The sequence below is a fragment of the Salvelinus fontinalis genome, chromosome 27 (genome assembly GCF_029448725.1).
Source record: "Salvelinus fontinalis isolate EN_2023a chromosome 27, ASM2944872v1, whole genome shotgun sequence".
NCBI lineage: Eukaryota > Metazoa > Chordata > Actinopteri > Salmoniformes > Salmonidae > Salvelinus > Salvelinus fontinalis.
Window position 1 is genome coordinate 6,975,693 of NC_074691.1, and position 25,001 is coordinate 7,000,693.

The window sequence follows — 25,001 nt, forward strand, 5'->3', positions numbered from 1 at the left end:
CGTAAGCGTCATTCCCATAACTCATTCAGAACACCTGCTAAATGCAGCTGCCTATCCTAGCCTGCCAATCGTCCTTGTTTCAATCAAAATACATTGACGAAGCGCTGGTATTGTGCCATTAATCAGTTGAAACTACAAGGCCGTGTAGGTTTATTGTTCACAGAAATCAGTCATTGGGGGGCTGGTCACACATAAATGCAACAAGCAAGTATATGTACAGTACCAGTCAAAAGTTTGGACACACCTACTCATTCAAGGGTGTTTCTTTATTTTTACTAGTTCTACATTGCAGAATAATGGTGAAGACATCAAAACTATGAAATAACACATATGGAATCATGTAGTAACCCAAAAAGTGTTAAACAAATCAAAATAGATTTTAGATTCTTCAAAGTAGCCACCCTTTGCACACTCTTGGCATTCTCTCAACAAGCTTTACCTGGAATGCATTTCCAACAGTCTTGAAGGAGTTCCCACATATGCTGAGCACTTGTTTTTCCTTCACTCTGCGGTCCAACTCATCCCAAACCATCTTAATTGGGTTGAGGTTGTGTGATTGTGGAGGCCAGTCATCTGATGCAGCACTCCATCACTCTCCTTCTTTGTCAAATAGCCCTTACACAGCCTGGAGGTGTGTTGGGTCATTGTCCTATTGAAAAACAAATGATAGTCCCACTAAGCGCAAACCAGATTGGATGGCGTATCGCTGCAGAATGCTGTGGTAGCCAAGCTGGTGAAGTGTGCCTTGAATTCTAAATAAACCACTGACAGTGTCACCAGAAAAGCACCTCCACACCATCACACCTCCTCCTCCATGCTTCACGGCGGGAACCACACATGCCAAGATCCTCCGTTCATATACTCTGTGTCTCACAAAGACACGATAGTTGTAACCAACAATATCAAATTTGGACTCATCAGACCAAAGGACAGATTTCCAACTGTCTAATTTCCATTGCTAGTGTTTCTTGGCCCAAGCAAGTCTCTTCTTATTATTGGTGTCCTTTAGTAGTGGTTTCGACCATGAAGGCCTGATTCACGCAGTCTCCTCTGTTGATGTTGAGATGTGTCTGTTACTTGAACTCTGTGAAGCATTTATTTGGGCTGCAATTTCTGAGGCTGGTAACTCTAATGAACTTATCCTCTGCACCAGAGGTAACTCTGGGTCTTCCTTTCCTGTGGCGGTCCTCATGAGAGCCAGTTTCATCATTGCGCTTGACAATTTTTGCGACTGCACTTGAAATGTTCCGCATTGACTGACCTTCATGCCTTAAAGTAATGATGGACTGTCATTTTTTTTAAAAGAAGAAGATTTTTTTTAGCTGTTCTTGCCATAACATGGACTTGGTCTTTTACCAAATAGGACTATCTTCTGTATACCACCCCTACCTTGTCACAACACAACTGATTGGCTCAAACGCATTAAGAAGGAACAACATTTCACAAATTAACTTTTAACAAGGCACACCTGTTAATTGAAATGCATTCCAGATGACTACCTCATGAAGCTGGTTGAGAGAATGCCAAGAGTGTGCAAAGCTGTCAACAAGGCAATGGGAGGCTACTTTGAAGAATCTCAAATATAAAATATATTTTGATTTGTTTTTTGGTTACTATATGTGTTATTTCATAGTTTTGATGTCTTCACTATTATTCTACAATGTAGAAAATAGTACAAAAAAAGAAAAACCCTTGAATGAGTAGGTGTGTCCAAAATGTTGACTGGTACTGTATGTGACATGTCACCCTTTTGGACTGTGGTAGTGGGTGGGCCCGTAAAAATAAGCTTGGTTTCACTCCTGATAAGCTTAGCCAATGGCAGAGGGTGGTGAGGTGAAAGAGTCTTATGACTCAGACTGAGGTGTCACCAAGATGAAACTTGGTATATGTCCCAAATGGCACTATATTCCCTATATAGCGCACTACTTTTGACCTGGGCTTATAGAGCTCTAATCAAAAGTGGTGCACTATACAGGGACGACGGTGCCATTTGAGACTTGCCCCAAGGAGTCGTCCTCCTTCCTCATAAACAAGTACATAAACTGGATGCTCCTGTCCTGCGGCTGTGGAAGAACCCATGTTTAATGCAAGACATTGTGCCATGCCAAAATGAAAGATACTAAAGTGCAGCCACATTTTGTGTTATGGGTGGATCTAATGAAATAAGGATAACCGCTTGATAACAACCCTTATTTCAAACTTTTGCAACTTATCAGACACTTTCTTCAGTCAATAACAGAATTGGGAGTTCCATTACCTATATCTATAGTCTTAAATCTTGATTTACTATCAATCACAATCTTCCTCCGTAATCACACCTGTCAGAAGAGCGGGGAAAAATGCGGACTTGCCTGAACACTAATGCAGTATATTTACTGCTAGTGTATATGAGTTGTGTCTTTTCAAAGTTCTTCTCATAGGGGAAGGATATACAACATATCATTTCTTACTGTTCACAGTCAATCATTTATCTGTTCTTATTATATTATGCTCTGTTAATTTATGTGTTTATAGCTACCTAACTGCTGGAGCCAAATACCTGCAAGAGAGCTACACAAAATGATGTCTCTCTATTTACACGCATGTGAAGGTATGCCAATTCAAATAGAAATTATTTCAATGTAAAGACACCTTAGGGACCACACACACACACACCGCACTGAATCTGCCGTTCAGCTGCCGTTCATCTCCAACCCGCTGGTGGACGTCTGACTGACAACATTTTCCCGCGATTCTACATGTAGAACCGATTTGCACTCGGTTTGCAAACAACAGCTGGCACTCTGTTCAGAGGTGCTACTGTAAGTACTTTCGGCCAGCAAACGCTACTCGTGTGTCCATGCAGGTTCCTTTCATGAACCTGTTGCTGTTGTGTGGCTCGTCAAACTGAGCCACATCCAAAGATTGAGGACGGCAATCCTCTTTGCCATAACTGAAAACATTGTTAAACATTGTTAAACACTGAACAGGAGCTACGGGACCAGTTCAAGGATCGTTCAGCACGTTTTCCACAGGGATCACAACAGCTTGAGACCTGATGGTAGGTAAGATCTGAGCTCAGATCAGTGGTGTGTGTATCAAGCCTCTCAAAATATGAGTGCTGATCTAGGATTATAAATGCAACATGTAAAGTGTTAGTCACATGTTTCATGAGCTGGAACAAAAGATCACAGAAAAGTTCCATACACACTAAAAGCTTATTTCTCTCAAATGTTGTGCATACATTTGTTGGCATCCCTTTTAGTGAGCATTTCTCCTTTGCCAAGATAATCCATCCACCTGACAGTTGTGGCATATTAAGAAGCTGATTAAACAGCAGGATCATTACACAGGTGTACCTTGTGCTGGGACAATAAAAGGCCACTCTAAAATGTGTAGTTTTGTCACACAACACAATGCCACAGATGTCTCAAGTTTTGAGGGAGCGTGCAGTTGGCGTGCTGATTGCAGGAGTCTCCACCAGAGCTGTTGCCAGAGAATTTAATGTTCATTTCTCCACCATAAGCCGTCTCAATTTGGCAGAACATCCAAGCGGCCTCACAACCGCAGACCACATGTAAACATGCCAGCCCAGGACCTCCACATCTGGCTTCTTGTAACGATACTCTAAATCCTCCTCCTCCTCAGACGAGGAGAGGAGAGAGGGATCTGAAGACCAATATGCAGCGAGGTATGATGACATGATTTATTGATTTAAACAAGACACGACATAGACAGAAAACGAACTATACTTGAATAACTACAAAACAACAAACGACGTAGACGCACCTGAACATAAGAACTTACGTATAACGAAGAACGCATGAAAACAGGAACAGACTACATAAACCGAACAAACAAAACCGAAACAGTCCCATGTGGCGTAACATCACACAGACACAGGAGACAACCACCCACAAACAAACAGTGTGAAAACACCTACCTTAATATGGCTCTCAATCAGAGGAAATGAAAACCACCTGCCTCTAATTGAGAGCCATATCAGGTCACCCTTAAACCAACATAGAAACAGAAAACATAGACTGCCCACCCAAACTCACGTCCTGACCAGCTAACACATACACAAACTAACAGAAAACAGGTCAGGAACGTGACACTTCTTCACCTGCGGCATCATCTGAGACCAGCCACCCGGACAGCTGATGAAACTGTCGGTTTGCACAACCAAAGAATTTCTTCACAAACTGTCAGAAACTGTCTCAAGGAAGCTCATCTGCGTGCTCGTCGTCCTCCCCAAACAGAAAAATTGGGACACTTTTTTTGTACTTAAGTATATTTTTTGTATATTAAATAAAGAGCAACAAATATATACTTTGAATACACCTTAAGTACATTTGATGTATATTGAGTCTTCTTGGGTAAGCTTTACACACCTGGATTGTGCAATATTAGCCTGTATTCTTTTCAGGATCATTCAAGCTCTGTCAATATTTTGGGGATCATTGCTAGACAGCAATTTTCAAATCTTGCCATAGATTTTCAGGTTTAAGCAGATTTGATAAGAGCGTCTGCTAAATGACTTAAATGTAAATGTAAATGTAAAGTCAAAACTGTAACTTGGCCACTCAGGAACATTCACTGCCTTCTTGGTAAGCAACTCCAGTGTATATTTGGCCTTGTGTTGTAGGTTATTGTCCTGCTGAAAGGTGAGTTCCTCTCCCAGTGTCTGTTGTAAAGCAGACTGAAACAGGTTTTCCTCTAGGAATTTGCCTGTGCTTATCTCCACCCTGTTTCTTTCTATCCTGAAAAACCCATTTGTCAAGCATACCCATACATGATGCAGCCACCACCATGCTTGAAAATAAAGCGGCAGTTACTCGGTGATGTGTTGGATTAGCCCCAAACATAAATTAGGCTTTGCATTTAAGCCCAAGTGTTTTTGCAGTATTACTTTTGTGCCTTGTTGCATAGAATATTCATGTTTTGGAATATTTGTATTGTGTATATTTGTATTATTATTTTCACTCTGTCGTTTAAATCATTATTGTGGAGTCCCTACAATTTTGTTGATCCATCTTCAGTTTTCTCCCATCACAGCCATTGACCTCTATAACTGTTTTACAATCACCAATGGCATCATGGTAACATCCCTGAGCAGTTTCATTCCTGTCCTGCAGCTCAGTTCAGAAGGATGACTATATATTTGATGTGTCTGGGTGGTTTAATACATGATTCACAGCATAATTATTAACTTGACCATGCTTAAAGAGACAGTCAATGTCTGACTTGATATTGTTACCGATATACCAATCACTGCCATTTTATGATGCTTTCGAAAGGCTGCCTGGTCTTTGTAGTTGAACCTGTGCTTGAAATTCAATACTTGACCGAGGGACCTTAAAGATTTTGTATGTATGGGGGACAGAGGAAGGGTTAGTCATGAAAAAATCATGTCAACCCCTATTATTTCGCACTGAGTCCATAAGACATATTATGTTATTTGCGATGCCAAATTTCACTCCTGAACTAATTTAGGATTGCCTAAACAAAGGGCCTGAATACTTATGCAATGACTATATTTTAGTTATCCATTTTCTTTTCCTTTTCTTTTTTTTGCCTTCCACTTTAACATTACAGAGTATTTTGAGCTAATTGTTGACAACACATTACAATTAAATCAGCTGCAATCCCAGTTTGTAACACAATAAAATTTGAAGAAATACAAGGGGTATGAATAGCTTTGAAGGCACTGTAGACTTATAGTATATTTGATCACTCGTAAGCAGAGTTTCATAAAACAAAACCAATGCTTTAAGTTATAAACAACTCCAAGTGTATTTTAAATTAATGTACTCCATTAATATTAAGCGTTTGAAATTGAAGTACAGTTTAATGAGTGTGTTTAAGACTGAAAAACAATACATTTTAAGTACACTTTTAATAAGTGTATTGAAGTATGATGGTAGCATATTTATAGTATACTAAAATACTGAAAAAACAATTAAGAGTGTTGAAATGTAATGATAGTATACTGTATTTATAGTATAGTTAAGATACAGTGCATTTGGAAAGTATTCAGACCCCTTGACTTTTCCACATTTTGTTATGTTACAGCCTTTTTTTCTAAAATGTATTAAATCGTTTTTCTTCCTCACACACAATACCCCATAATGACAAAGAAAAAAAATGTGTTTTATACATTTTTGCTAATGTATTAAAAATTAAAAATGGAAATATAACATTTACAATAAGTGTTCAGATCCTTGACTCAGTACTTTGTTGAAGCACCTTTGGCAGCGACTACAGCCTTGAATCTTCATGGGTTTGACGCTACAAGCTTGGCACACCTGTATTTGGGGAGTTTCTCCCATTCTTCTCTGCAGATCCTCTTTGTCAGGTTGGATGGGGAGCGTCACTGCACAGCTATTTTCAGTTCTCTCTTCGATCTGGTTCAAGTCCGGGCTCTGGCTGGGCCACTCAAGGACATTCAGAGACGTGTCCCGAAGCCAGTCCTGCGCTGTCTTGGCTGTGTGCTTAGGGTCGTTGTTCTGTTGGACGGTAAACCTTTGCCCCCAGTCTGAGGTCCTGAGTGCTCTGGAGCAGGTTTTTATCAAGGATCTCTCTGTACTTTGTTCCGTTCATCTTTCCCTCAATCCTGACTAGTCTCCCAGTCCCTGCCGCTGAAAAACATCCACACAGCATGATGCTGCCACCACCATGCTTCAACGTAGAGATGGTGCCAGGTTTCCTCCAGATGTGAAACTTGGCATTAAGGTCAAATAGTTCAATCTTGGTTTCATCAGACCAGAGAATCTTTTTTCTCATGGTCTGAGAGTCCTTTAGGTGCCTTTTGGCAAACTCCAAGCGGGCTGCCGTGCCTTTTACTGAGGAGTGGCTTCTGTCTGGCCACTCTACCATTAAGGTCTGATTGGTGGAGTGCTGCAAAGATGGTTGTCCTTCTGGAAGGTTGTCCCATCTCCACAGAGGAACTCTGGAGCTCTGTCAGAGTGACCATTGGGTTCTTGGTCACCTCCCTGACCAAGGCCCTTCTCCCCCGATTGCTCAGCTTTCCCGGTCGGCCAGCGCTAGGAAGAGTCTTGGTGGTTCCAAACTTCTTCCATTTAAGAATGATGTCGGCCACTGTGTTCTTGATGACCTTCAATGTTGCAGAAATGTTTTGGTACCCTTCCCCAGATCTGTGTCTTGACACAATCCTGTCTCTGAGCTCTACGGACAATTCCTTCAACCTCATGACTTGGTTTTTGCTCTGACATGCACTGTCAACGGTGGGACCTTATATAGCCAGGTGTGTGTCTTTCCAAATCATATCCAATCAATTGAATTTAACACAGGTGGACTCCAATCAAGTTGTAGAAACATCTCAAGGATGTTGAGTCCCATGGCAAAGGGTCTGAATATTTATGTATATATAAGTTATTTCAGTTTTTTATATATTTGATTCTAAAACCCTGTTTTCGCTTTGCCATTATGGGGTATTGTGTGTAGATTGATGAGGAACAACTTTCAATTAATCAATTTTAGAATAAGGCTGTAACGTAACAAAATGTGGAAAAAGTCAAGGGGTCTGAATACTTACTGAATGCACTGTGCATGGCAAGTTCCTGCAGGATGAATCTGAGCTCAGATCAGATGCCTGTTTAATACAGATAAGCATGGCTGATGAGTTCCTGCTGTAACCTTTTGACCCCGCTCACAGCATGATGCTGCGGACCTTTGTAGCAGAGCTCTTGTTCAGTCGCCCCCTTCATTGTCTGGAATTACTGCTTGGCCATTCATTGTCCCCACTCTAAAAGGGATGGGTACGGTCAGTAATAACAGAACAAAGCAGAGGGTTTTGTGGGATTGGGCTGCATTGTTAATCGCCTATTGACAGAACAGAGCTCAATTCTACCATGATCAGTAGATACGAGAGGCAGAGAGTTTGTGTACAAACACAGTACTTTTTAAACAGCCCTACATACCACCCATTTTAATAAACAAGTCGTGCATCTTTGTTTATTGTGCATTGGCTGTTTAGCTGATAAGGACTCTCTCTAGCTTGGCTCCTTAGGCAGATATAGAGGCTGACTCAAGATGTACAATATGTAAATGTTATGCAACACATTAGCTTGATGGCTTGGCTCCTTTCATCGGTCCAAAACACTCTTTCAATTCATGACAGCAGCAGTACTCTGAATAAAGATAGCTTCCTTTATTGTCATCTCCTGACTGAATGCTAATTCATGGGTCTCTGACGGTCCACTCGTCCTAATCTGATGACCTGCTAACAGGTCAAGCGTATCCTGCTGTTATCATTCATAGCTTAACGACACATGGCAATGAATATGAATACATGCCGTTAATGCTGACACAATGGCCAATGCTTGGTTGCATCCCATATGGTACCCTATTCCCATATACAGATGTAGGATCTTAATTTGAGCCAGTTTTCCACAGCAGGAAAATAATCCTGCCACAACATGAAATTGGAATTACTATGTGGATTATAATTAATGGATGTTTTGGTAGGGGTTGAAACATTTTTTATAAGCGGAAATCAAGTCTGAAATTTCTAAATGGACATTAACTTCAGAGGCCTTTTTAAAACTCAAATACACTGCAAGTGTTACATTCCCTGGATTGCAGGAAAGTTCTCCTGCAACAGGGTGATCAAGTTAGGATCCTACATCTGTATAGTGCACTACTTTTGACCCCGGGACTCTGGTCAAAAGTAGTGCCCCACGGACTCTGGTCAAAAGTAGTGCCCCACGGGACTGGTCAATAATAGTGCCCCACGGACTCTGGTCAAAAGTAGTGCCCCACGGACTCTGGTCAAAAGTAGAGCACCACGGGACTCTGGTCAAAAGTAGAGCTCCACGGGACTCTGGTCAAAAGTAGAGCACCACGGACTCTGGTCAAAAGTAGAGCACCACGGGACTCTGGTCAAAAGTAGAGCCCCCCGGGACTCTGGTCAAAAGTAGAGCCCCACGGGACTCTGGTCAAAAGTAGTGCCCCCCGGGACTCTGGTCAAAAGTAGAGCCCCACGGGACTCTGGTCAAAAGTAGTGCCCCACGGGACTCTGGTCAAAAGTAGAGCCCCATGGGACTCTGGTCAAAAGTAGTGCCCCACGGGACTGGTCAAAAGTAGTGCCCCACGGGACTCTGGTCAAAAGTAGTGCCCCATGGGACTCTGGTCAAAAGTAGTGCCCCACGGGACTCTGGTCAAAAGTAGTGCCCCACGGGACTCTGGTCAAAAGTAGTGCCCCACGGGACTCTGGTCAAAAGTAGAGCCCCATGGGACTCTGGTCAAAAGTAGTGCCCCACGGGACTCTGGTCAAAAGTAGAGCTCCACGGGACTCTGGTCAAAAGTAGAGCTCCACGGGACTCTGGTCAAAAGTAGGGGACTATACAGGGAATGGGGTGCCATTTGTTTGTCCATGTAGAAATTCTACAGATCAGATGCTGTCTCATCTCAAACATAATCCCATAACTACAGTAGGCTTATATTGTAATGAAATAAGCAAGGTGATAGATGCTGTCACGTCTATCGCAATCCCATAGTTTATAACCAATACTGTTTTTACCGTAAGGGAATAAGCAAGGCTTTCCCTGGTTCAGTGTTGCTGGGATTACACTTGAGGGCATTTTTCCCACAGCATGTATTTCCATTGGAATGAATATAATCAGCCTGAGTTATATCCAAGGCAATAGAAGTGTGTCTCTGACTTTCACACCGAGATGTCCCCCTGCCACCATAAGTTTAATGATCTCTATCAGAATGGAAAAGTGTGCAGTCTACAATAGAATCAACTCTGCATGGTGATGCATTGGGAAGTTGAGGCATTTCTTTTGTCATATATGACAGACAGGACAGGAGTCGGGGTTCACAACACCTTTTGAAACACACTGCCATGGTTATATTTTGGCACTATTCAAAGGAGCTAAGTGTGTGACATGGGTTTTGTAAAGCGTAAAAGCGAGAAGGAATGTGCTGTTTTAGATAAAAGTACTGTATTTGTGGAATCATACAAGAGGACAGTTGCGCTTTGGTTCTCAACAACAAAAAATAGAGAGTTCCTAGTAGCCTACCGACCTATACCTAAACGAGCTCTGTTCAGTGCGCACGTGTACTTTAAAGTAAACATAAATAAACACTCCTCCCATTTGGCACACAATTTCCTCTCATCAAATCAAATTTTCTATGGATTTAAAGATTATACTTAATGTCTCCCCTACAAAAAGCAATATAACACGACGCCAGGACAGCGGAGTCAATCACCACCTTCCGGAGACACCTGAAACCCCACCTCTTCAAGGAATACCTAGGATAGGATAAAGCAATCCTTCTGCCCCCCCCCCCCCCCTTAAAAGATGTAGATGCACTATTGTAAAGTGGCTGTTCCACTGGATGTCATTAGGTGAATGCACCAATTTGTAAGTCGCTCTGGATAAGAGCGTCTGCTAAATGACTTAAATGTAAATGTAAATGTAACACTTGCTTGTTACAACGTTTCAACGCAACAGCCACTTATAAGAGACACCGACACTCAACTGTAACTTTTGTGGACATGTATAACAGTTATTCAATCAACGTTCTCAAAACACAATTGAAAGGTGTTGGTTACTAAAAGCAATCAAAGTTAAAGCTAGAATCCTTCATTGAAAAAATATCAGCGCCGCATCCATGCCCCGGTTTTGCTCTGCCCCGGTTTTGCTAAAAAGCTAAGGGATGGGACTGTAGAAATGTAACCACTCTCAAATTCATAGACAGAGCTACGGATGCATGGACTGACCATCCATGATATCAAATGTATATTTTAACCATGTTTCGAGGCTGTACAGTGTTTGTTTTCGTTTTCGTTGTTTACAGACATTTGTGTAAAACAAACTTATATTTTGTGTTCTGATAGGGTATGACAATTGAACGAAGCTCATGGGACAATTATAAGTTATATTCTTCAAAAATCAATGGGTATACATAATTAATTTATAAGTCAAAAAAATGCATATAGCAATTAAGGATTCTAGCTTTAAACCTCGTTTAAATTCTTCATTCTAAACATTAAACCATAAAGTTGTTTTCAAACAGGCAATTAACTAGGCTATAACAACGAAATATATATGAAGTTAAACAGGAGATTCATAAATAAATTAGGCTACACAGACATTATTATACTATGATTGGGAACAGTTTGTTATAATTAGCAAGGCTCGCAACTCACCTCTCATCCAATCGACAACTTGTTTAGGGGTCCACTTCCTTATGGGATCCATTTCTTTGAAATTATGCCTGCAAAAATGTAACCGTCTTTTTCAGTAAGTCTTTGTCTTTTAAGCTAGCTTTGATGATAAATCAGTCATTCGACATAGTAATAGACATGTAACTACAACGACATTGCATGGAAATAGTCCTAGCACTCTGCTCCCGCTACAGCCCCCAGCACCGACTGATCGCATGTGGGAAAACAACAAGTTTACAGTGCAGTGTCGCAAACATGAGAGAAGTTAGGGGCGGGAGTATCAGATTTCAGTGCGGGTCATCAACCACTACTCAACCAAAACCGTTACTGCTAGCAAGTGAGCTTTATTAATGCATAGGCTATTTAATATGATACATTATATTGGAGGCAAATATAAAATATGGTTGTGAAAACTTTTGAATTTATTACTCAACAGGTTTTTGTGAAAATAATAAAATATAGACTTTCTTCTTTCTTCTTTATAGACAATGTGCTAAATGTTTTCTTCAATGTATCACACTTCAAATTCACACACTACATTTGGATCTGGTGGTATCTAATTAGACCCCTCATCCTGTCTAAGTCTCAAAGTGTGAGTCTATTCATACGTTGGGTGTTGCCTGCTATGACAATTAAAGGTCCCCAAAGTGTCCCATGGGAACAGTGATATGGGACTTGTACGGGTTTTAAGGGGACGTTTCGGGTTACATGGGTTATGAGAAGAATGTTATGATGACAAGAGTGTAAATGAACAACTACCAAACAATTGTTTTGTGTGTGTGGGTGTTATGTTCAATTGAATCTAATCAATTCACAATGACATTTTTTCCTGAGGTCGTTTATCCATGTCGGAGACGGGATAAATGACAGGCTATAATATCTATAAACATTGTAGCCTTTACATTTGTCTGCCAATACAATCCACAACTTGTTGAACGTCATGAGAAGTAATTGTTTCTTTAAGGAAAGACTGCCATCTTCTGACACCAGGGGAGAGGTTCTTTTTTGCTACTGTATTAACTAGACATACTAATCACTTGACTTCAGCAGTTTGAGAACCCTTACAGGGAATTCAATGCTAACTCCCCCAATACACCAACTCAAGAAATAAAGAATTTCTTGAATAAACAAAACAAGTACATTTTGTACTGTATATGCGCGTGCAGAATAATAAACTGGCGATGTAACAAAGGGTTTTTATTTTGGCCCTTGACTTGATGCGCCTCCACAATATACAATCTCCATCAATGCCTTCGTAAACGCCTGTTTCTTTCAGTGCTGAACTGTTCACACCTGCAGTGTTATCTCTAGATGTCCTGTGTTCAGAAATCCTGACTGATGCATTCTTGTTCTGCTGTGCTGTGAGCACTGGCTCAAGCAAGGCTTGACATAAGCTGGCAGAGACACTGGAGGCATCCTAAATGGCACCCTATTCCCCGTATAGTGCATGACTTTTGACCAGAGCCCTAAGGACCTGGGCAAAAGTCATGCACTATATAGGGAATAGGGTGCCATTTTGTAAGCAGCCTCAGCCTGAGTATTGAACTGGATGTCTGACATAGAGTTCTGTGTGTCCTAGAAAACAGTTGCATTTCAACACTTGCTGTTAAAAATAACACATTTGTCTTGACAGTCAACTTATTTTTCTGCTGACGATGGAGCTTAGGTCTAAAACACTCTTTCTCCCTCTCCCTCTCTGTGAGCATGTTCGCATGAGTGTGTGTAACCTGCGTAATCAAGGTTACGTCCCAAATGGCACCCTATTCCCTGTATAGCGCACTGTTTGTTTTTTTACCAGGGCCCATAGGTCTTTGTTCAAAAGTAGGGAATAGGATGTCAATTGGGATGCAGTCAATGCCTCTCAGAGGGTGGTCTGGGTCTGGCACCAAGGTAGAGGAGAACTTGACTAAGAGGAACATCCACGGAGAGAGGATCTTCCTTCATTTTCGAGCTGAACCTGAGGTTTGGCGCTGACCTGTATTTTGTATTTCGACACACACTCAGATTCAGTTCCATTATGTTTAACCATCTCAGTCTGCTCGGCCTTCTCTTTCCTTTGTTTAATCGTTAACCTCCAACTACTGTGTTTCCTGAGGTATTTCCACACACACACACACACACACACACACACACACACACACACACACACACACACACACACACACACACACACACACACACACACACACACACACACACACATATCTATGGACCATTAGGCCAATCCTTTAGTATCAGGATTCCTGTGAAAGGGAATTATACAGTGCCATGGCAACTAACTGTCAATATTTACAATACATTCTGGCCAGGTCCAGTGGCACCGCTGTGTAAATGTATACAGATGGAGATATAGGGGGTTGAGGTCGGAGACAATATGTTTTATGCACGTAGCACAGGAAATGGTTCTACTGCAGAGTCGAAGAACAAAGGATTACATAGGCTACTGGGTTCCTTTCTTGTAGCATGAAATGCACGAATCCTGCCAAAGTAGAGTCCTACCCATGTCTCGTAGGGTATTATTGCTCTCTAAAGAATGGAATTAAACTGAAAGCAAATAATGATAACAGGTGGATGTAATGTGAAAAGAAGAATAGTGAAAAACCCAATTCAAGTTGTTTCAGCAGCACTGATGATATTAAAGACTGAGGGCATGACTTAAGCAAACACAAGCCTAAAATTACTTACAAGCTTATAATACTAATGCCATGCCTCCTTTTGGCAAAACTTTCACAAACAAAAATCACACATTGCCACAGTCCAGTAGGCCTACATGAGTATAACGGTGTAAAACAATCTATGTACAATCCAATAGGTCTATGTGCACAACACATGCATTAGTAGCATGGTCCCTGGAGCTCAGCTGTGCTTCACATATAGCCTCCATCCATCCCTGCTGTTCTGATATGGTGCCAGCTTGGAGGAAGTAGGTCTGCTTCCTGTCCTTAGGAGTAATAGCCCATTTGAATGATCTGTCTCCGTCTACTCCTTCAACAACCTCTACTTCTGGAAGAAGAAGTGATGTTGTTTTAGATGGCAGATATTTAATGCATCCCAATTGGCACCCTATTCCCTATATAGTGCACTACCTTTGATGAGAGCCCCATGGGCCCTGGTCAGAAGTAGTGCAACTCAAAGTGAATAGGGTGCAATTTGGGACACACATGGGCCAATATTTTTCTGCCTTGTAATGAAATGCAATGAATGCAAAGTACTGTCTCTACGTGCCAAGGATACATGTAGACTAAATAACAATAGCCTACTATATTATTGACATTGTATTCTGAGACTGTGTTCCAACACCTAGCTGAGTGAGACCTTGTCACCTTGCTACTGCAGCAGTAAGAGGGACGCTGTTATGGTAACAGGACAACAATGTAGCAAGGAGTTTTCATTTGCACCGTTAGAGGTCGCAGATACTACAGCCATCATAGAGTTTTGAGACAAATAACGGGATAAATAGCTGAGGAAATAGCTTATACTTCAAGGGCGTCACACACCCAAAGCCTGTCGGGTAATGTCGTTCTTCTTGTCTAGCTGCACCATCAACAGCTGGCGGGTGGAACAAAAACTAGAACTTCTAGTCCCAGAAAGTCCTGTGTTCTGTTGTTACCGAATGGGCGGCGACGGGAGTTACTATGGTTCGATAATAGGATACGCATGAACTGGTTGCGATCTGGCTACGGGAAAAAGTTTTGAGAGGAAAGTAACGGATAGTTGGCAAAATACTCGGGCTTCGCACTCAATGCCAAAATATAAGAGTTTGGAGGCACGCTCTGCCTTCGCGAATTCACAGTTCAAGCGTTCGAACTTCTTGGAAGATTGGAAATAAAACAAATGTTTAACCTCCAGAGAGCGAAAACCGCCGTTTTCGAAAAGGTAATGTACACGCCTAAAGGCTTTATGGGGGAAGTTAGGCTATAGTGAACAATATCAAGCATAGCATAACAGTTACAAGCAATTGCATGAACATGTTTTACTTCTCCCATCCTAATGAGAGCACATATCCAGATGTGTCTCTTGGTTCCAGATGTGTTAGGCTAGTTGAAATTCCTTATGCAAAGGCACAACAAGGGATCATAATAATACCACTAATAATACTGTTATTCTATTGTTGTCATTACAATATTATTATTACCCTTTAAAAGCTTTTATTAAATGATTGTGTATAGCACAAGCTGTTTCGCAGACTATTCATTTACAGTAACTGTTGGCTATTCAATGAGCAATGATAATCTGACGCGTTGACCCGACAGGAGTGTCTCCATTAGCCTACCTACTTTCATCGTTTGCTTTTTTTGTTGCCAGGTAATTTCTGGGGAATGACAAACGTTCTGCTACAAGGAGCAACTGACGAGAGCTGCTCTGTGCCCGTTTCTTCTTCTCACCATAAGAACTGGCTGTTGCTGAACATTCTCCAATGGTTGGGGGCTTTTGGAGTTTTGGCAGCTCGATTTTTTTCTCCAAATACACTTGTGCTCAGAATGGTGTGTAGGTCTGAGAATGTGGGAACGAATCAACAGGCTTTCGTTAAAACATGACTTACTGTTATGGATCTCATGTGAGCTGTCGAAGAGGCAACGTGTACAGGGCGCAAGTTACACTTCAGAGTAGGCCTAATTGTTTTTTTCTATAGGGGTTGTGTTCACTATGATCTATTACTTATTCAACCGACTGGATATCCTAAACAAGATGACCAAGATGCTTCAACATACCCGATGGCGTTGAAAAGAACTTGAGATCTGCTTTTCTAAATAATACATGTCGCTCAACTTTGCGTCTTTACCCCGTCAAGAATCCGTCAAGGAGACATAAGCTAGCCAATGTCTGCCTGCAGCAGTTCGTCCCTTCCACCCTTACCTAGACTTTTCCCCCTCTCTGTGGCCCCCCACCCAGTGGCCCCACCGACTCCCTCGCCGTCTCCAAGCCCGCCGGCAACACTCTACGGTCGGCTGTCAAATGGGAGTCTCAGCGCCCCGAGCCCCACCAACTCCCAGTGCTCTTTCCACGGGGTGTCTTTTCTCCTCCAGATCGGACTCACCAGGGAAACGGTGAACTTGGATGCCAGCGATCTGTCCGGGCTAGCTGCGGTGAAGGAGCTCGTATGTTCCATAGTGGATCAAAAGGTAAATACTGTCTCTAATCATTTCTGGGCAATAGTGTACAATAGCAGTCCTCCTCATGATGTGTTGTGGGTATGCATGAAGACATGCACTTCATTTCATGTCATACTTCATTGCTTTGTAGTCTACACTCTAGACAAGGGCTCTCCAACCCTGTTCCTGGAGAGCTACCGTCCTGTAGGTTTTCACTCCAACCCTAATCTAGCGCACAAGATTCTAATAATTAGCTGGTTGATAAACGGAATCAGGTAGGCTACAACCGGGGTTGCATTGAAAACCTACAGAAGGGTGGCTCTCCAGGAACAGGGTTGGAGAGCCATGGTCTAGGCTATAGTGTTACTGATGACATATTATAAACGGAATGTTTTGAAAGATCTTGTTGGTTTCTAAGGGTTTCACGGCTCACATTTGCACTGTTTTTGTGGTAATTACTGTTTTGTAGACCGTAAACATGTGTTGTATTATTATACCATGAAGTGTGGCATTATGTTTAAGCAGTAAGGCCCGAGGAGGTGTGGTATATAGCCACGGCTAAGGGCTTTTCTTAAGCATGACGCAACACGGAGTGCCTGGACACAGCCCTTAGCCGTGGTATATTGGCCATATACCACAACCCCCTGAGGTGCCTTATTGCTATTATAAACTGGTTACCAATGTAATTAGAGCAGTAAAAATACATGTTTTGACCTACCCATGGTATACGGTCTGATATAACACAGCTGTCAGCCAATCAGCATTCAGGGCTCGAACCACCCAGTTTATATTGTAAAATGAGCACCAGTGTGGGAGAAAAACAATGAAAACAGAGCAACAGTATATAGTTGTGGTTTTCACATGTGTTATCTTGTGTTTAAGTTTGTGCTATGAATGTGACACTTGTGTTTTGCACACAATAGATGCCTCCAGTGGTTGTTTAGCTGAGAGGCAGTTTATCCCTCCTGCCTTTGCAATACATTGGAATACTGTGGTAGGCTATGAAAAACGAAAGACGTGGTATGCACACCAGAGTACACTACATTACTCGACAACATATTCACTTTTTCCCGTAAGCTACATTTAAGTGAATTTGTCCCAATACTTTTGGTCCCGTAAAATGGGGGGACGATGTACAAAAAGTGGTGTCATTTCTAAACGGTTCGCCCGATATGGATGAAATCACCCGTATATTAAAGCTGACAGTCTTCTGCAGCTTACCGCCATAGTCATTGTATCATTTCAAATCCAAAATACTGGAGTACAGATCCGAAAACAACAAAAATGGTCATTGTCCCAATACTTTTGGAGCTCACTGTAGATGACCTTATCACACATCCCATTCGCAGTTTGTCTTTGTGTAACAATTACACAGAGTAAGGTAAAACACGTTTCGTCTTGTATGGTTCTTGAGTAAGGGCAGGAAAACAACCTATTCTTATGATGATGGTTGACCGACGCGACAGCAATGACACAACTGAAATACATGCAGCTAAACTCACTCTCATTTATTTTCTGTTTTGCACTGGCCGTGTTAGATTTGACAAGGGAAGCCAAAGGAAAGCGTTGTAACATAACGTGATCCATAGTAGTGCAACATCACATTTCTTCTCTTCCTCAATCTCAACACACAGTATGTATCATATAACTGCATGGATATGATGAAAGAGTGGACAGTGAGGTTGCTTGGCCTCCAATCGTGCGCTAAACAGGACCCTTACATCTAGCATAGAAGGCATGAGTAAATAAGAATAGAGTGTTTCTGAACACTTCTACATTCAGGTGGGTGCTACCATGGTTACGGATAATAATGCATGAATCGTGAATAATGACAGAGTGAGAAAGTTCACAGATGCACAAAGATCCTCTCCCCAAAACACGCTAGCCTCAAGGCCTCCCGAGTGGCGCAGCGGTCTAAGGGAATGCATCGCAGTGCTAGAGGCATCACTACAGACCCGGGTTCGATCCCGGGCTGTGTCGCAGTCGGCCGCGATACAGGGAGACCCATGAGGCGGTGCACAATTGGCCCAGCGACGTCCGGGTTAGGGGAGGGTTTTGCCGGCCGGGATGTCCTTGTCCCATCGCGCTCTAGCGACTCCTTGTGGCGGGCCGGGAGCATGCACGCTGACACGGTCACCAGTTGTACGGTGTTTCCTCTGACACATTGGTGCGACTGGCTTCCGGGTTAAGCGAGCAGTGTGTCAAGAAGCAGTGCGGCTTGGCAGGGTCGTGTTTCGGGGGACGCATGGCTAACCTGAATCCGTATGTGATGAAACAAGACTATAACTACCAATTGGATATCATGAAAAAGGGGTAAAAAGTACCAAACTTCCAAAGTGCTAACCTCTCACCGTTATAAATAATAGAGGTTAGCATATGATATGTATGCCTCTGTAACTTTCTCACTCATCATTACATCATTATTCACAATTCATGTTATCCGTAATCATGGTAGTAGCATCCACATTAATGTAGACGTGTTCAGAAACTAATTCTATACTTATTTACAATAAAAGTTATTCACCATTCATTTCTATAGGGCACGACACAATCCGAAACACAACCAAAACAAACTGCAACTGAAGTCACAAACCTGATTTAGTCATTGCGTGCTAGGAATATGGGACCAAATGGGTGGACTAAACGTTCATTTTTTTAAACGAAAAAGCCCTCAAATCGCCTCGTATAAAACATTTGATCTCATGTCCAAAATGCTGGAGTATAGAGCCAAATGTAAAGTTGTACCTTCACTGTCCAAATAAATACATAGGGGAGTGTATATCCACTATCCATATTATCTGGTTCAACAATACAACTACATCACATTAATGATGGTGGTTCATGCCAGAAAGAGATGCTTATAGACTCTCTCACCACTTCACTTTCAGAGAATACGAGCCCGATGGGCCCTGGTCAAAAGTACTGAATAGGGCGCCATTTGTGACGCAACCCCAGTGTGGGAGTATTGAAACTCCGGGACTATATTTACTGTAGGTCAGGCCATGTAATATTTGTGATCCTGTAGGAGGGGTGGAGGGGAACAGGGACTGTCCCTGGGGGGTCCAGGAAGCCAGTGGGGAAGTTCCCCTCCCCTGCAAGCCGCCATACTGCCCAGGGCCGCCTCTGCCTGCCCTGCTCGGCTCCGTAGTCACCCCCGGGCCTCCCTGTCCTGTCACACAACACAGCAGCAGGTTGATGTACGACGCAGGCCGCAGACAGAGAGATGGTAGTGTGTTAAAAAAAGACCTTATGTATTTTATTGATTTTGTATTTTGTCCGAATTTAGAGGGGGGGGGGGGGGGGCGACCGGTGAGAAGGGCTGTGGCAGGATTTGTACCCACGTTGCCAGAGAGTCGTGTGTTGTGGAATTTCCTTGGGGCTACAACTGTTAAGTCAGTTGACGATTGTTGCAAGAGTGGGGGAGAAGTAAATCCGATTCTGTGCCATTCAATTTCTCTATCAGCCATTCAAATGCTACAGTATATAAGGAGCATGAAATAGAGCGACTTACTCAGAACGAGGGGGAAATAATCTGCTTACAGCGTTTACCACTGATTTCTATGTTTCATTAATGTATAACGGCGTTTTAGATCGGCTTACTACGAAGTGCAATTGAGCAAAAGGAACTGAATTGCAGATTGCTGACCTATTCCTTAATGTCCGAACAAATGCACTTTGCGCTAATAAAAAGATCGGTCTGTCTCGCAAACGCTTAACCCAGTGTTCGAACTAAAGAATTAGAATGAACTAGAACTGTAATGATTCACCTCGTTGCATCATTCTATTTCTACGGTTCAGAGGTCGTCATCCTTCATCATCATTTTCGTCAGTACTGAAAACCAATGGCTAATGGCTATGGCGATATTATTCGAGGGTCTTTTTGCGCAGCCCCCATTAAGCACAAGGGCTTGTAGAGTGTCAGCCCGCGAGTCTTGTTTAGCGTGAGACAGTTAAATTGGTCCTGGAGATATGGCTCGTTGCCAATGAATGCAATAAGAATGGTCACCAACGGTGTCTTTTTGTGTTCTTAGTTATCAAATGCTCAATGAGCTCTTCCTACACCTGATTATTGTATAGTGGAAGTCCAGCAAGTCTTTGGACAAAGCTTTATTATTTTTTTAAACTTATGACATGAGTTGTTAATATGTTATATACTAAGTAACTTCCATAATTTCGGCGTTGTTATTATGGCCGTTATTCGACTACATGCACTGTGTGACATGAATGACATGTCAAGGTGACTGGAGCCATGGAACTATGCTGTTGGTGTATGAATGACTGGCCACCCACCCCCTCCCCCACTCCTGCATGTGGAGCTGTGCCGTGTTGGTGGAGTGTGTGATTCCTGCTCAAAGTACCATAGGCTAATCATTTGTTTCAGCCAGTGCACAGGACAAGACTGGAACAGCAGAGAGAACAATGATTAACTACAGATGTAGGATCTTAATTTGATCACCCTTTTGTTGCCGAGAATTTTCCTGCACAACTTACGGTGTAAAAAGGCTTCTAACTTTAAAATGACAGACTTGATTTGCCCAAACAAAAAAATGTATCAACCCCTACATTATAATCCACATAATAATTCACATTTCCTGTTTCTGCAGGATTATTTCCCTGCTGTAGCAAACTGTCTCAAATTAAAATCCTACATCAGATCCTGGTTTATACTTCCTTGATGAAGTTCTCTCTACCCCAACTTCTCACTAGTCCTGTAACTGATGCGTCTGATGGTGTGATGTCATAGTAGGAACATGACCGAGCTCCTTCTCTCTCTTATGAATACCACCTTTTCAATAGGCTCTGGTAAAAAGTAGTGCGTTATATAGGGAATAGGTGGATTGAAGAGCAAAGATGAGAGAGAGAGGGAGAGAGAGTGGGGTGGAGAGAAAGTGCGAGAGAGAGGGCAGGAGGGAGAGAGAGAGAGGGAAAGAGAGAGACATTTCACCTTGCAGGCCATATTCAATTCAGGGATGGCCCATAGAGAATAACATGTGTCTCTTAGGGCGTATTATCAAGATTAGATAAGTGCAAATGGCAGCTGATTGTGATGACTCTGGTTGCGACTGAGCTTGTATTATTTGAGCCAGTTTTAATTCTTTGGTGATGCTGCTGCTCCTTGTATGTTGGAGAATAAGAATTACAATGGAATTACCTTTCTTTGATTATTTTGTTTAGTACCATTGCATGGTTCCTAATGATTTCTATAAACTTTTATGATTGCCCTTTTTATTAATAAACCAGGCCTAATACTGGCAGAGGCACTATTATTTTATATTCTCTACAAATCATGATATTTTTTTATTTATTTTTAACCTTTATTTAACTAGGCAAGTCAGTTAAGAACAAATTCTTATTTTCAATGACGGCCTAGGAACAGTGGGCCAACTGCCTTGTTCAGAGGCAATACAGTAAATATAGAGCCCTGCGGGGATTTGGTGAAATCAGTTGAGTGGGTTTTCATTGGTCAGTCTTTGTGATGTTCGTTCCTGTTACTTAGAATGTACCGCAGAATGGAGGATTGTGCTTGGTGGGATTCTCTGACCGTTCTAGCTCTAGTTCAATGCGTTAGTGCGACCTGCGAACGTCCAGGAAGGTTAAGCGTTAGCCACGCTAACAGAGCTACGTCCGACAATGTTGACATACTCCCTCTTTATTGGACAGGCAAGGGTCGTTGTCATAATTCCTGTGGAATGTGTTCAGCTTTAAGGGCTTCGATCGCTGTATGAACCTTGGGCCTTGCTTAACGTCCCTGGCCTGGTTGCAATCCCAAATGGTACCCTATTACCTATAGGGTGCACTACTTTTGACCAGAGCTCTGGTTAAAAGTAGTGCACTACAGCTGTAGCATCTTAACTTGAGCCAGTTTGTTACAGCAGGAATATAATCCTGAAGCAACTGGAAATGTGGATTATTATGTGGATTATAATTCATGGATAGTTTTTGTAGGGGTTGATACATTTTTCACAAGGGGAAAATCAAGTCTTACAAATGTTCGATGTCTTTTTAAACCTCAGATACAAAACACATTTTAAATTGGCTGCATTGCAGGAAGGTTTTCCTGCAACAGGGTGATCAAATTAAGATCATACATCTGTATATAGGGAAGGGGGTGACCTGTTTTATGGAGGAAACTGCTAAGGGGCTTGGAACTCGTCTGAAATCCCTATTCAGACTATGTCATGTGAACCGTGTGTGATATGGTAAGGCCGGCTGTGGGATCTCTGGTTTGGACATCTGAGGGAGTGTCCCAAATGGCACCCTATTCCCCTTTATTACCCGACAGACCATGCCCAAAGGTAGTGCACTATATAGAGACTAGGGTGACATTTGGGACACAGGCTAAATTAATTGTGGCGGTACTGGAGTTGTGACATTTTGAAGTTCTGTATATGTGTCATCGAAGTTACGTAAAAGGGCCACAAGAAAGTAATGAGGTACGTAAAGTGCTTTCTAAAATGTCAGTGAGTTTTTGGACACACTTTATTTGGTCCAGATCTGCTCTTCAGATGGCCATACTATCAAGCAACTGCTTGTTAAGATTACGGTTAGAGTTAGGGTTAGGGTTAGTTTTAGAATAATGGTAAGGGGAAAGGTTACGCTTAGGGTTAGGGTAAGCGTTAGGGTTAGTAGATAGTTAGTTGTAATGTTACTGATAGTCTGTAGATAGTCCATCTATAGTTGCTCAACAGACTATCCAAATAAAGTGTTACTGATGGATTTCCAGATAAAATACTGGTGATATCCACACTTAATGGAACTAATTCAATGAAACGTAAACCAATGGGAATAAAGCCATCTTCTACTCTCATGAAGTCTACACTGTGTATGATCTTCCTCTTAGTTGTTTTTGTTATCTGTGAATTATTCTTTTGGAAATATTCTGTCTTCCACAATAAACTAAAAGAATTGCTCCATGTGAACATTATATTTTCAGTTCCTGTCTGCAAAGACCACTTCCTTTTTTACTGAGCTCATCCTTCGCCCCAATAGTATTTCTAGAAAGGAGACAAATGACATCCATGTATGTATGTATTGTGGGGACCTCTGCCTACCACCATTGGCTGTTACATGGTGTGAACGGTGTGGATTGGGCGCGTGCAATCTTTCATTCATGGGTTTAGTGACAGGCAACTATTTAGTGACTTTGCGTCCCAAATGGCACACTATTATCTTTTCAGTGCACTACTTTTGACCAGAGACAATAGGGGTATAGGGTGACATGTGGTTAAATATTGCCAGTGAGTCCAGCCCTCTGGCCAACTCTGCACTCCTTTCCTCAGCTCAGCGCGCACTGACCTGCCTGTCTGGCATCCCCCTTCGTTATTGGATAGAGGTGGAATTTATCTGTCTTTAACTAACACAGACCCTGAGGTACTGCTGTGGGATATACAGTTGAAGTCGGAAGTTTACATACACCTTAGCCAAATACTTTTATACGCAGTTTTTCACAACTTCTGACATTTAATCAGAGTAAAAAGTCCCTGTCTTAGGTCAGTGATTATCACCACTTTATTTTAAGAATTTGAAATGTCAGAATAATAGTAGAGAGAATGATTTATTTCAGCTTTTATTTATTTCATCAAATTCCCAGTGGGTCAGAAGTTTACATACACTCAATTAGTATTTGGTAGCATTTCCATTAAATTGTTTAACTTGGGTCAAACGTTTTGGGTAGCCTTCCACAAGCTTCCCACAATAAGTTGGGTGAATTCTGGCCAATTCCTCCTGACAGAGCTGGTGTAACTGAGTCAGGTTTGTAGGCCTCATTGCTCGCACACGCTTTTTCAGTTCTGCCCACAAATGTTCTATGGGATTGAGGTCAGGGCTTTGTGATGGCCACTCCAATATCTTGACTTTGTTGTCCTTAAGCCATTTTGCCACAACTTTGGAAGTATGCTTTGGGTCAATTTCCATTTGGAGGACCCATTTGCGACCAAGCTTTAACTTCCTGACTGATGTCTTGTGATGTTGCTTCAATATATCCACATAATTTTCCTCCCTCATGATGCCATCTATTTTGTGAAGTGCAGCAGTCCCTCCTGCAGCAAAGGACCCCCACAACATGATGCTGCCACCCCCATGCTTCACGGTTGAGATGGTGTTCTTTGGCTTGCAAGCCTCCCCCTTTTTCCTCCAAACATAACGATGGTCATTATGGCCAAACAGTTCTATTTTTGTTTCATCAGACCAGAGGACATTTCTCCAAAAAGTATGATCTTTGTCCCCATGTGCAGTTGCAAACTGTAGTCTGGCTTTTTTATGGCGGTTTTGGAGCAGCCTGTCTGTAAACAGGTTATGTTGATATAGGACTCATTTTACTGTGGATATAGATACTTTTGTACCTGTTTCCTCCAGCATCTTCACAAGGTCCTTTGCAGTTGTTCTGGGATTGATTTGCACTTTTCACACCAAAGTACGTTCATCTCTAGGAGACAGAATACGTCTCCTTCCTGAGCGGTTTGATGGCTGCGTGGTCACATGGTGTTTATACTTGCATACTATTGTCTGTGCAGATGAACGTTGTACCTTCAGGAGTTAGGAAATTGCTCCCAAGGATGAACCAGATTCTACACATTTTTTTCTGAGGTCTTGGCTGATTTCTTTTGATTTTCCCATGATGTCAAGCAAATACATCTACAGGTACACCTCCAATTGACTCAAATGATGTCAATTAGCCTACCAGAAGCTTCTAAAGGCATTACATAATTTTCTAGAATTTTCCAAGCTGT

General features: G+C 42.1%; 2 protein-coding genes across 2 annotated transcripts in view; one reads left to right on the top strand and one right to left on the bottom strand.

Annotated features, from left to right (window-relative positions):
* The window catches only part of LOC129824932 (connector enhancer of kinase suppressor of ras 3-like), a 40,877-nt gene extending 29,469 nt beyond the window's left edge, over window positions 1-11,408 (bottom strand). The window contains exon 1 of the mRNA XM_055884505.1: window positions 11,162-11,408. Coding sequence (XP_055740480.1) covers window positions 11,162-11,213 — 52 coding nt within the window. The 5' untranslated portion in view covers window positions 11,214-11,408. The remainder of the gene's footprint in view (window positions 1-11,161) is intronic.
* A 3,379-nt stretch (window positions 11,409-14,787) lies between these two features.
* The window catches only part of LOC129824935 (serine/threonine-protein kinase D3-like), a 55,192-nt gene continuing 44,978 nt past the window's right edge, over window positions 14,788-25,001 (top strand). Inside the window, exons 1-2 of the mRNA XM_055884506.1 lie at window positions 14,788-15,055; window positions 15,485-16,302. Coding sequence (XP_055740481.1) covers window positions 16,000-16,302 — 303 coding nt within the window. The 5' untranslated portion in view covers window positions 14,788-15,055; window positions 15,485-15,999. The remainder of the gene's footprint in view (window positions 15,056-15,484; window positions 16,303-25,001) is intronic.